Source organism: Acanthisitta chloris, unplaced genomic scaffold (genome assembly GCF_000695815.1).
Source record: "Acanthisitta chloris isolate BGI_N310 unplaced genomic scaffold, ASM69581v1 scaffold44663, whole genome shotgun sequence".
NCBI lineage: Eukaryota > Metazoa > Chordata > Aves > Passeriformes > Acanthisittidae > Acanthisitta > Acanthisitta chloris.
In genome coordinates this window covers 1-13,895 of record NW_008667382.1, presented here as the reverse complement: position 1 = coordinate 13,895, position 13,895 = coordinate 1, and the positions used below count along the sequence as shown (strand labels likewise).

The 13,895-nt window shown below is 42.2% G+C and overlaps 1 protein-coding gene across 1 annotated transcript; it reads right to left on the bottom strand.

Annotated features, from left to right (window-relative positions):
- Positions 1–1,424: 1,424 nt before the first annotated feature.
- On the bottom strand, positions 1,425–13,891 carry OGFOD3 (2-oxoglutarate and iron-dependent oxygenase domain containing 3; the record flags this gene model as incomplete). The annotated part of the gene is given in 6 exon segments (XM_009072464.1): positions 1,425–1,578; positions 5,489–5,565; positions 5,698–5,757; positions 9,973–10,015; positions 10,928–11,003; positions 13,795–13,891. Coding segments are annotated over 6 exon segments (507 nt in total), but the record flags the coding sequence as incomplete, so codon positions are not given.
- Between the last annotated feature and the right edge of the window lie 4 nt (positions 13,892–13,895).

Genomic DNA, 13,895 nt, shown 5'->3' with positions numbered 1-13,895 from the left:
TAAAAATAGCTATGAACTGATCATGGACAAGTTTAGACTAAAAAACAATAAAAATTGAGAGAATGTGCACTGAAGTCCTGGAATAGCTCTGATACAAGAAATTCAAAGCAAACAAACGAAAACAATCCTATGGCAGAGCCTGACAATTCTGTGAGGGGTGGCAAGATCCTTGCCCAGGCAGAAATCTCTCAGTCCACATTGCCTCTGTTAGAGAAGATAAGACTCTACTGCTGAGAGTGCAACAGCAGCTCCACTGTAAATTAGATATCTGACATTTGAAAGCCTCAGTTCCAAACAAATTCCATCCAAGATGAAACTCCACAACTTAAACCAACACTCTCTTCATTTGATTTAGATGCTTATAAATTCAACAAGATTAAATGAGTCATTTGGGTGATTTCAGGGTTTCCATTCCTATGTAACTAAAAACCAAATTAATGTGAGGGGAAAAAAACCAAAGCCTCAGATAGACACAACAGGCCTGTCCTACTCCATTAGGCAGGTCAAAATCTACAGAATAAAGGAAATTCAGGCAGAAAAATATCATTGCAATCGACCCAGCAACATAGGGAAAAAGGCAAGAGGGGTAACTTGTGTGCTCCAAGAAGTCTGAATCTTTGTCATAGTGTCATTCTGAAACAAAAAATACCTAGAATTCCTTTGCCAAAGGCTTCAATTTACCTTTCTTTCAGAAAAAGGTGAGGAAAAAAATCCTGATATCTTCTAGGAGTAACCTTCACCTCTTAGTTATTATGCAGGTGGGGAGTTTATTTCTTTCTTTGTTTTTTTTTTGTGTGTGTTGTGGTTTCTCCTTTGATTCTTCCATTGTTTGTATTCTGCTATGCTGTACATAACCTTTGGACCCAGTTAAATTCAGAAATAAACTCAATACCAGATCATTTAAGCCCATTGATGCAAAGTATTAAGCTATGAGCCCACAGAGAGAAGACTGTACAATTAAAGTCACAACATTTACAGTCCAAAAAGAACAAACCACCAAATTATTCAAAGAGTTTGCCACATCCCCATTGAAAAATATGGAGCAGAAAAGCCTCAATTCACATGTAACTTTGTCAAGAGGCTCAGACCAACTAACAGTGACTGACCAGCATGAAGCAGCTCCTGCCAGGCCTGGCTGAAAGAGCAAGTCAGGTCAATTTAATCAATATTTCTGACAAAAGAGATTCCTGAGTAGTCATTCTCACAACATATTAATTCTAGCAAAACTGAATTAGAGCAAGTAAAATTAAATGGAATGGCCTATGCTCCTAAAACTCACTTATCTCCATGAGGCTCATCCCTTGAAGGATTTCTACAAGCACCAGTTTTCAAACAGGTTTGACTGATGGTCTAATGCAAAATGACTTCAGAGTGACCTAACAATAACAGGAGAGGTTTGCATCCCATCTCAGCCTCCCACTTACCTTGTCAACATGTGGGTGCCAGTACTCATCGTGGGCTGTCTTGGCTCCTGTGCTGTTTATTCTGGAGAAGAATGTTGGCTTAGTCAGGTACATGGCAGAAGAGCTGATGCCAAACTCCTGAGCAATCCTTTGCTGAATTCTCTGTCTCACATCACTGCAAGGAACACACAGAACACATGATCAGTGCCACCTCTCCTGCCTCTTCTGTCTTCTTCACTCACTGCTGTTGTTTCTTTAGAGCTAAGCTTCTTCCTCAGCTGATAAACCATGGGGAACACAAACCTATACTTTCTCTCTTACTTTGCCTTAACTAAAGGAGATCTACTACATCAAAACAAAGGCCTCCCCAGTGTTTCGGTTGGAGTTACTTGGTTTTGGGTTTTTAACTCTCAGAATATCAAGGGAAAAACCTATTTACCTCCTGTGGTTTTACAATTCCTGTCTGTCAGCAGGCTGATTCCCTGAGAAATTCCACACCTATCCCACTGTTCATGAACTGCTGAAAACATTAAAGTCTTTCACAGAGATGTGTTAAATCCAAAGCAGATAACTGTAAAGTTGTACCTCCAAAGGAGTTGCCTCTGAAGAACTTTTAACTCATTTTAGGCTAATTTTAAACCAGCTGATGAAATCCCTCACATACCAAAATCTGTTGGGAGAGTTCTGATGTTCTATGGCTACAAGGAAAATCCTTCTTCATGCTGAAGAATGTAAGGATTTGTTTGCATAAACACAGCAACTCTTCTGTCATTCAGACTGCTTAGAGTGTACCCTGGCTCTGAGCAGATACACTAACAGAGCTCTGCTGTGACAAGAAATGCACAAGCACAGCACCTGGTCAACAATATCAGCAACAAATTAATCCCCAGGCCTTGTACATCTGCACTGAGTCACTGGATAACATCAAACAGCTCAGACTCAGGGAAAGGCAGGACAGAACTCCATGGAAAGAGCACATCACCACCACCACTTTCTGTAAAAGCAGTTACTGAAATCTGGTTTGGAGTTAGGGTGATGAGGGAGAAAAACAAGCCAGTGAAGTAGCTAGAAGTCCAAGGAACATACAACTTAAGAGAAAGGAAGTTCACTAGATAGCAAAGTGGCCAACTTAATTTATCAGCAGCAGCATAAAGGACTAAAAGTGGCACAGAGAAATTTCTGTAAGATATAAGCTTTGCCAAACCAGCAAAAAAAAGCAGTTAGGAGCCACTTCAAAGTGCAACTCAAGCATGGTGACAGGAACACTCAAAGCTCAAACCCAATTTCTCTATCCCACTTGTCACACCACTGCACTGTCCCAGGAGACAGCACCAGAGGCAGCTGGAGCAGACAAAGCAATGATCTCCCACAGCCAGAGAGCTTTAAGAGGAATCACACCTGCAGAAGGAGCACAGGGAGAAAGCAAACTCTCAGCCCTTCCCCTGCTCTACCATAGTAAGTTGTAAGGTTTCTGGAATAAATCCTTGATAGTGCTGTTTCCTGCTCAAGTCAACCCTCACACAAAGCATCCAGATTTAAAGGTCTCCCTTCTGATAAAGATTCATCTATTATGTGAAACAAGGGACTGCTGCAATGTGCTTGGCAGATGGTGGTTAAAGCCTCAGCCTAGAAACCATAACTGATTCTGAAACAACATAATTTTGACAGAGGCAGTTTAGAAACAGCCTCCTGGCTCAGGGTGCCTACTCAGATTTGTTATTGTTGCAATCAGCAATGCTTAGACATGAATTAAGTTATTTATCTCAAGAGTATATTTTTAAACTGACCTTGGTAGGTAGGTGAAAGTAATGATGATAAATGCTCCCAAGAATGGCATAAAATCAGTCATTAAGGACAGAAAATACAACAACAGTCCATGTTCAAGCACTGCCATTAATATCAACAGAAGCATTTAACAACCTGTTTTCTATTAGCTTCCTATCCAGCAGATTGGAACACACCCTGTATTGGCAGGAAATCCCAAGGGAGTATAGATATTCCCTAGCAACTGTCTCATCTCACAGCATAAATTCATAACATTAGTGAAAAACTGAATGTTTCTATTCATTTGAAACAGAAATTATAACTTTTCTTTACACAAAGTTCAATAATAATCAAGGAACTGTCTCATTTTCATGATTTTGGGGGCAGAGCTAAACATGTATTGAAGAATCTATAAAGACAATGGTATCTAAAACCAGTTGTTGAATAAAAATAAGCTTTAAGTGGTTAACATTTTAGGACTATATTAATCAATTACTATTTTAATACAATTAATAAACCCACTTGGCTATTTAACTCTCCCTTCACCACTAGAGGGAAGTCAGATTCCTTCACAGAGGACCACAAAAAAGGAGACAAAAAAAAATTTCAAGTATTCAAACCAGGGACATCATAAATTATGAGAAATCAACTGAAATGCACAGCTAAGGATTTATTGTGTCTAGTCAACAAAGAATGCTTGTTCCTAAGCTTTGCCCACACACCTTCACAGACACATGGAACTCGTTAGGTTTGTTGTCTTCATTAAGTATATGAGCAGGACTACAGGAAAGCAGAAAGCATCAGCTGCCCAAGCTATTACATTGTAGTGCTATTTCATCCTCTGGCTCTGAGGGGGAAGCATGCCCTGCTTCTCCAGCCAGAACATTAGTAATTTCATAGAATCACAGAAACAACCAGGTTGGAAAAGACCTCCAAGATCATCAAGTCCAACCCTACCATGGTCACTAGCCCATGGCACTAAGTGCCACATCCAGTCTCAGCTTGAAAACCTCCAGGGATGGTGAATCCACCACCTCCCTGGGCAGCACATTCCAATGCCTGAGCACTCTCTCCATAAAAAATCTCTTCCTAATATCCAACCTAACCCGCCCCTGGCAGAGCTTGAGTCTGTGCCCTCTTGTCCTGCTGCTGGTTGCCTGGGAGAAGAGACCAACCCCCACCTGACTCCAACCTCCTTTCAGGGAGCTGTAGAGGATAATTAGTCCTTCCCCTCCCTGTTTTCCCATTCTTACTGTTTTGCTACAATTCTCCTCAAAAAAACACAAGTTCCTAATGCAATAATCACATAGAATTGTCTTTACCATCTAACACAACCTCTTGGATAACATGTGTGAAGTCAGAGTTAGTGATAAAGGATTTAACATCCCAGCTATGATGTTCCAGCAAATAATCACAGCACTGAGCTGAAGTTATTTGCTCTCCTTGCTCGCAGGGCTGGCATCAACCCCCTGGGCAGACAGGGAGATGTGTGGTGCTGCCATCATCCTGATTGCATTTACACCATCAAAACTGTCCTGACATAGCTAATGCTGCAAGTTCAAAGCAGTTGATGTTGTTTATTGGGTAGTTGACAAAATGTTCTTTTATTTCTTCCTCAAGGCATCTTAGTTCTCCCTAGCCCACACAGTTCTGCTGTCCTCAACATAAGGAGGACATGGAACTGTTGGAGCAAGTCCAGAAGAGGCCACAAAGTTGCTAAGAGCACTGGAGCATCTCCCCTGTGAGGACAGGCTGAGGGAGTTGGGGCTGTTCAGCCTGGAGAAGAGAAGGTTCTGTGGAGACCTCAGAGCAACTTTTCAATATCTGAAGGGGCTACAGGAGCCAGAGAGGGACTCTGTGTTAGGAACTGCAGGGACAGGACAAGGGGTAATGGGTTCAAACTGAAGGAGGGAAGTCTAGGTTAGATATTAGAAAAAAGTTTTTTCCTGTGAGGGTGGTGAGACACTGGCACAGGTTTCCCAGGGAGGCTGTGGCTGCCCCAACCCTGGCAGTGTTCAATGCCAGGCTGGATGAGCCTTGAGCAACCTGATCTAGTGAGGAGGTGTCCCTGCCCAGGGCAGGGGTTGAGACTGGATGATCTGTAATGTCCATTCCAACCCTTAAATTCTATGATTCTATATCTGATCCTCACAGAGGTTACTACTCTGAGCTGCAAAAATCAAGTTTATGTATGAATGCAAAGGACAATCCCCTCACAACCAGCAAAAACCCAAAAAAACCTTACAGTATACAATCTACAAAAACCCAAAAATAAAAAGATCTGTTTTATGGTTCATTCAGCAGTTACTGAAAATCTTTACCGGTATAATGCAAAATCCTCTTCTGTGAAGATGTCTTGAATTTTGTCCCCAAAGTACCTGAAAAATTAAACAACAGTCTAAAAGAGGAGTTGCTAAAAAGCCCTACAAATGCTTTTGAGCATGATGTTCCAAACCCATTGCAGAAAGATTCAATGTTAAAAGATCATAGGATCAAAATGCTGCAACTGGTAATGGAATTCCCCAGACACTACAAATTCTCCTCCCACATCGTGAAATAAGCTCATGGATTCAAGTTTTAAGAGTTCAGCCTATCTGATTTCTTCCACTGCTGACAAACTAGACTATAACTGGGGAAAAAAAATCCCATGATTTACTGGTGCAAGAGCAACTGCAAACAAAGATAATGGTAGCTTGCAGAGAGCCCAGTTCAACAAAAGATCAGTTTTCATGCCACAAAAGCTCTTTAACTGGTCATGGAAACTGTGGTGAATCCAACCAAGTTACACAGTTTGTCATCACTAACCCCAGCCCACAAGGCCTGAGAGGCACTGGGCATGGAAGGTGTAGGATAACAAGAGGCAGAAAGCCACAGTCCCATTTTACCTGATTAACAAAACAAAATGCTTCGATGCACAAAGGTAAAACCAAAAAAAAAAGCAAAGAAAAAGAAAAAAAAAAAAAAAAAAAAAAAGAAGGAAAAATGAGCATGAAAAGGTTTGACCATTATTTAACTATGACCTTTAATAACTGTCCCAAGTTGGTTCTCACTTTCCACAGCCTCCCAAAGTAAAAATATTAGTTTCTAACATTTGGGTTCACAATATAATATACTTTACAACTCCAAACCTCCCTCAGATCACTGTATGGATGCACAGAATGTTGAGGTGCTACGACTGCTATTGCTTAGAGTCAAATCTGACAGGGAATTGTCAGAGTCTCCCTCCATGGGCGAGGGACAAAACACTGTGTTCCAGGACATTTCCCTTTCACACAAAGCTGACTGATTTCCCAGTATTAGAGAAGTGCTCAAATAGCAGCACCAATATTGACTTAGCCCAGCATTTGTTATTAAAACTCCTTCGCCACCAGTTCCTGTACACTCCTCTTATTTAATACAGACATAAAAGTGTTGAAAAGAACAATCAGAATTCTAAGGCTATACTAGAGCCGGACTTTTTTCTCCTCAATTTCTAAACTGCTGTAAAGGAAAACCACGTTGTGAAAAATTTTTACATCTGAAAATTCAATCCATTTCTTCATCCATTTCAAGCCAAACTCTTCTGCTGAGCTCCAGAGAAGCTAAAAGGATTAGTACTCAGATCTGCCAGGATGCAGAGCTACCTCTCAGGACTCTAAACTGAACAAAGTACACTTTTGTATGTCCCTTGCTGTCCACAAAATGCATGTTTGTTTTGCTTCAGTGAAACAGCATTTGAAAACAGGCCTGTCTAATAGCAGTCCTTTTCTTTATACTGGAAATATCAAATAGCAACAGCTAATTAACCTGTCTGACACCGAGGGAATGACATCCTTGATATACAATATCCAGGCAAGAACACTCCTCTTGGAATTTGGCATTTTTTTGATGCACCACATACCATTCACATGATTCCAACAAAACCCCAGCAGTACTCACAGCACTAGGTGAGCTGCCTGGAAAGGATGGTAGCTTCTGTTGGAAGCTCCATTTTACCTTCACCCAAACACAGGCTGCAGCAAACCCTCAGTGCACAGGCACACCAGAGCTGCAATTTCATCTTCACCCCTGTCTCAAAGCACTTTTCTCCCTCCTCCTCTGGGTTCACACAGGATGGTGAGGGAGGAAGACACCCAGAACAGTCCCTCAGCAAAAAAAAAATCACTGCAGCCTCAATTTCTCTGAGCTTCAGAGCTGAATCAGGGGGACTCCACTAACATCTCCTTTTAAAAGGGATAGTAACAACCTATTTTTCTACCCAAATAATCGCATTTACCCCTTTGAAAATACATGTAGTAATGAGCTGTTGGTGTAGACATAGGATGAAGTTTTCAGTTCTCCAAAAGCTTCAGAGGACTGATAGGAAAACACGTCGTCTCACACTCATGTATGAGCAGTTCTTGCAAGAAGCTTTCCTCAAGCTTCAGAAGCAAAATACTTTCATTTATTGGTTTCTGGTTCTGTACAATAATCTAAGCCACAGCAAGAAGGAATAAAACTACTCCTGTGTAGCTTCAAAAACATGTTTGTGACCAAACCAAAGTAGCTCATAACAAGTAGCAGGATACAGCTGAAAAGACTAATTTAATTTGAACACAAATTGCCTAACTCTTTCCAAATGCTCTTCAGACTTACACATTTCTTCTCACTACTTAAGCTCCAGATGATTACAGTTAGGAGGATCCAAAACAGCCAAATGAATCAATAAAAGACACCCCTGAGAACTGTAGCTGTTCAGAGCTGAACAGAGAGTAGCTACAATATAAAGCCTAAAATAGCCAGATGAGGACTGAAAAAGGAATCTGAAAAGGAAGGAATATTCACTGGGGTTGTTTCAGACAGGGGAAATAACAGAATGAAAAGACAGGGGAGCACAGAGCTTTTTGTTTAACAGCTACTTTGGAAAGAAACCAGAACACACTCACTTTTGGCCTCTGCCATTTCAGAACATTAAAGATGGATTTTCAGCATCATTTCTGACACTGAGATGAAAACCTTGCTGGAAGTCTGTGTCAATATGGTTAATTCAAGTCCAGTTATCTGACCAAGGGGCAGCCTGAAGTTCATATCAGAGTTCCCAGGCTGAAAGCTCCACAAAGTTTCCCTAAAGATGGCAAACATACCCACAACCCTATTTTCCAGAGACTGACACAACTGCCCCCATATCCTGGCTTACAGAGCTCTCTGTGTAAGGGAAATAGAACTTCTTTAAAAAAATAAAAAGCACAAATACCTGCTCTTTTGGACCCTCAGTATTGTTAGTCCCATATTCTACACCCTCTCACTGCTAAAAGGATTCAAAAAGAATGTGCAAGAACACAGCACTTCTCAGCATATGGAAAAAAGGATCAATTTTCCCATCTTGGAAAGCATGACAGCTCCTGCCTTTGTTCCTCACTAAAAGGGATTGCCAACCATTGAATACCTATTGACTTCTCCAGCAATTCCTCCAGCCCATAAAAGGGTTTAAGCGATGCTTTTAAAAAAAACAGCAGACACACTACCCAAAAGAGAAAAATGCAAAAAAACTTACTTCTACTTGTCTGCAGAGGAGCACTCAAAACATTCCCCACTGCTCCTGTGGAAAAGCTCACAGACTCCAGCTGAGAAGAGGGAAGAGCAATGGAGGTTCTACACCTCTCCCTCATTTCCCTCCCCTTTAAAAAAGTCTCACAGTGATGCTTCCAAAATAACACAGATGATGGATTTATATCTGACGCTCTGGCTTGTTGTCTAAGTAAGCACCCCTGTCCAGTTCTGTGCACTGGGCAGCAAGTTTCCCATCTCTTCCAAACTTTCTCTGCCTCACATTCCCCAGTTCCCTGACCCCCAGCTGGACATTAGCTTTCTGTGGTCCAAATCCATGAAGTTGTCTGTGTCATACCTTGCCCTTCTAATCCCTCTTTGTGAGAGCCAAATGAAAATTCACATGTAGGTAGGGTTGGACTCAATGATCTTTGAGGTCTCTTCCAACCTGGTTGATTCTATGATTCTATGAAAAGAAGAGGAAACCCACTTGACAGCACTAATGACAGGAGCCAAGCCAGAGATCCCAAAGGGCAAAGCAATCCAGGCAAAGTGGCAGATTATACAACCACAGAAGTGGAAAAAAAATCCAAGGGATCCTGACAGAACTGAACACAGAATGTTAAATCTTCTAAATACACTGTTTGAGATGGCACAGCACTGCTCAACTTTCTCAGTTCATTTTTTTTTGCAGATCTTTCTCAGCAATCACAAGGACAATAAAGTCCTTTTTCCACTGAAACCCTTCTCCTTATCTGCTAACATATGCCCCAATTCAGCAGAGGCCTAAGGAAGTGCTGTGTAGAAATACTGAAGAAATACTTTCTCTTCACACACAAAAACAGTCTGAGAACAAAGACAGGGGAAATAAATTAAAATAATGTGCTTGTTAAAGAGAAGTTTCATCTTAAAGATTCTTATTCCAAGGTCCACTGAAGACATTACATGACTTTTTTGCCACTACACCAAACCAATCTTTAGGTGATGATGTGACCACTGCAATTTATTTTCAGAAGTCAAAGTGCTGCAGTTCTGTCAGTAACTGTTACCATGTGAAGACAAAAATCAGCTCAACAGAGGTGCTACAAATAACCAAACTGACTACAAGGAAATAGCAACTGTATTGCACAAGTCAGGAGTTACACTGCTAGCAGAAGCATTCCTGGGAGATAACTCTCCAACCAAATTTTTTTACAAATCTGAACAGAAAGAAAAATTCTCCAACTCCTCACCCAAAAAATGCGTTTATCATCTTGCCTTGGCAGTAAAAGAATGTAGAAAGTAACAGGACACTGCTCACCCCTCCATCAGATCCTCCCAAGGACAGTCCCCTCTCTGCTATTCTGCAGGCAAAACAACAATCTCAGATGAGAACTGAAGTCTGATTACTTTGTCCTTTATGTCCTTATTTACAACATATAAACCTTCAGTAAGTGGCATTTGATGCATCAGATAAAACCCAATTCAGTTATTAATAGAAGCTCCCATTTATTTGAAACGGAATCTTGCAGCCTGTCATGAAAACAAAGTGTTTGTCTTGCAGAACATTTCTGAGTTTGCAGCCTCCAAAATACGCTCAAAAACACTGTCTTTCAAATACATTCTGGCCAAGTAAGGTTAAACATAAACCCCCTTTATCCCTGGGGGCAGTACAAATAAACCTGTGCAATGCAGACGAGTTGTATCACAATCAGGAGCCTGAGTGCATTTGAATCACAGAGTGACTTGTGAACAAAGCACTCATGAGCTGCACATCACTGCAAGCATTACCACCACTCCCCACTTACATGATTACCAAGTGCACAGCACACTCAAAGAGGCTGATAACTTTTCTGACTGCTCCACCTGACCCTGCTGTTTGACTAAAACTCACCACTTAGTGCTCACAGAGAACTACAGGGTCAGCAGTAGCTCATAATCACTCAGAAAGAGACAGCTGTAATAAGTCTTATGTTGCTTTGTCCTGCTTTTAAAGGCCAAATCCTTTTTTAAAATGTTTTTAGATCTTTTCAAACTTACTTCATTCATTTTCCCTTTTTTTCTGTAGGGCACTCATGCCCCTCTGAGCTTGGCAGACTCTGTATTGAAACAACTGCCTCCACTAGAGCAAATATGAAAGAAATTTAGTGTTTTAACCAGTTTAACCCACCCTTCTTCAGCTAATGAGCTTTGTGCTACACCTTCATTAAAGTAATTCGTAATGACTACCCTGTCATTAAAGTAAGTGCTCGTAAAAGAGCTAAAAGAAACATTACCTACGGATCCTTTCAGCTTCTTCCCTTGTGATTACAGCATCGGTCACACCTCTTCCACACTTCCTGGGAGTGCACCCTGGAACACAGAGCAAGAAAAACCCCCATGGAAATCACTTTAACCACTTGAAGGGTAGGTGTTCAGATGAGACTGCACAAAAGTGGACTGAAGCACACAGCTTGGATATATGTGGTAAGTCTCTTAAAATTTACTGCTAAGCAATCTTAACATTAACTTTTAACAGGGAAAACAGGTCAGCAGTGAGAGAGTTCTGGGTGAAGAATGTGTGAAAGGTCTTATGAAATTAGAAGTCTGGTCCACAATAGTCTTCAGGCAAGAAGTATTAGGATCAGTTCTGAGCCACCTTGGGATGCCACATTTGGCTCTTTTCTGGGGAAGATCCATATATAGATGTAAAGGCACAGAAAAGTTGGGATGAGTGTATTTTCTGGCACCTGCCAATACACTGCTGCTGAACTGAGTGTCCTGTTTGCTCATGACTACACAAAACTCCTGGAAAGACATCAAGCAATTCACCCGTGTAGGTCCAAAACATCAGTCTGCTCTGATCAAAAGCAGCTAACAACAATGGCCACAGGCTGAGAGAAGGAGAAATTTTGTAGGAATTTCCACTCCATCTTACCCTGGCTGGGTACAATCCATCTCAAAGCAGGACTACAGCAGGCAAAGATTTATGGGCTGCCATTCCCATAGCAGTCTTAGCGCTGGACATTTTCCTCCACTCTCCTCACAGGCTTCTCTGATTTCCACATCCACTGACCTCATCTCTGGAAAAGCACCTTCATGCTGTCTCCTGGGCAGTGACCATGGATGCTTTGTACACTGACACAATGTGTCAACACACACAAGAGACTACACAGGAGTTTCATCAGACACACTAGTAGCCACGGTAGTTTTAAGTAGTTAACCATGTCTCAAGGCAGCAGAAATGGCCAAGATCTGGCCACAGCACTCAGAATGCAGATGAGACTGTGGTCACAGAACACCCTACCTTCTGCAAACACAAGTGAGAAATCACACACTTTATTTTGTATGATGCTTACAGGCAGGCAGAGCTATGGAAATGAAATCACTGCTGTGACACTAACTACCAAATCACTTGAAGCAAACTAAAGGCTCAGTTGGCTCAGTTCAGTTGGAAGCAGAGACAGGTGCATAAATAAAAAACTCATCCTAGCTGTGGAAACTTTACAGCTGAGCATCAGCCACCAAGTGATGATAGGAATGTGCCTCCTTCTGACACAGAGCCAGCAGCTGTGGGTGTCAAGCCAGAGTAAAGCCAGAGAATGAAAAGCTATTGAGTGATAGAAACCTATTTCCAAGGCGACTAAAGCTCCAGAGCTGAATCCCGTTTGGCAGATGACTGTAATCTGCATTTCCTGCCTCCCTCTGCTGTCAGGAACACGCTGGAGCTCAGCTTTGCCGGGACACACCAGGCTCTGCAGCTCACCACCACCCTCGCGTGGGGAACAAGCCAAGCGCAGAGCTCCCTATCGCAGCACAGCCTCAATCAACCAAACAGCCACTGAGCTCCTCCTGAGAGCACGGGGCAGGGGAACACATGTCAAAACATCTGCTAAAACCCCAAATCAGACACCTGTGTTAAGCAAACATCTAATTCGGAAGCCAGAACACAAACACAAGGTGCCTCCCTTTGGCCCTCCTGAGTTGATGTCAGCATGTCAATCATCCTCACACAAAGCCAGGAGGTCACACCTCACCCTGCAGTCAGCACTTCCAGGATGAAAGAACAGATTTATTCTTCTTCCTGGGCTGAGGTATTCTTGAAGTTCCTGCCATCCTTACAATAGAAACAATAACTTATGCGGTGCCCAAGACCACAAGTCCACAGTTCAGAAAAGTCCTCTTGCAAACCAGGGAAGGGAAAAATGAGGTTTTGTTGGTTTGGGGGTTTCTTTTGATAAACAAAATCTTCAGGAGCAAAATCCAGAGAGTTTTAGTCTCAGTTCAATCATAACCAAACCTGTGTCAACACTGGCTTCAGGTTTATCTGGCCTTGCACTATGAATTGCAGCCAACAGCAGTTTCTTCTTATAGCAACTATGACAAGTTAACACAGAATGTGTTTGCATGTGCCCTGTCAAAAAAAAACCCACTGGGGAAGTTTTCTTGCTGGTAGCTTCCTGATAGCAAAGTTTTTTTGCCTCAATAACACTTGGGATGAATCCTCTAAGAAAGATGCTGCACTAGCAGCACTGAGATAAAACTACCTGACCCCAGATTACACATAAACTTTGGTTGTATGTTACAAGTCTTTGTGACCAACAGCCCCAGGACCAGGCACCTGAAAAGGACAGGGGAAATGACCTCCATGTCTTTGGGGCACCACATCCAGGCTGCAGTTTGTCAAACACTTTCCACCAGAAATGGTACTGAAAAAAAGTCAGAAATCATAGAATCACAGACTTCACGCTGGTGGCACAGATAACGTCCCAAACCAGTTGCATTCTATACCCTGTATGGCATTGACCAGCAACAAACTCACCCACAAGCCTATTACAGGAATCAAGGGAGGATGAAAAGGCACTAAAAACAGATTGAGCAAAAAGCTTATTTCCTAGAGCCCAAGCAAAGCAGTTTCAGAAGAGAATTATGTAGGAATGACAGAAAAATCTCTCAAAGCAACAACTGGGCTGGCGCAGAGGGCATGAACCTTTGGGGATTTAAGCAACACAGGAGTTCTGCAGCACAAGTTTGGTTTCCCAGACTGAGGTTTTACAAATTCAGACAAACTTCTGTTTCAGCCTGAAACTTTGGTTCCAGGCAGCCTGAGGCAGCGATGTCCCTCTGAGCACTGCCACCCCACCCTACCCAGCTGTGCAATTACCTTCGAATCTTTTGTGGCTGTCGTAGTCCTCGGAGCAGGGGATCTCGATGAACTTTCCCTGCAGGCTGTCTCCGCGGTGTGCCAGCACCTCTGTCACCCCT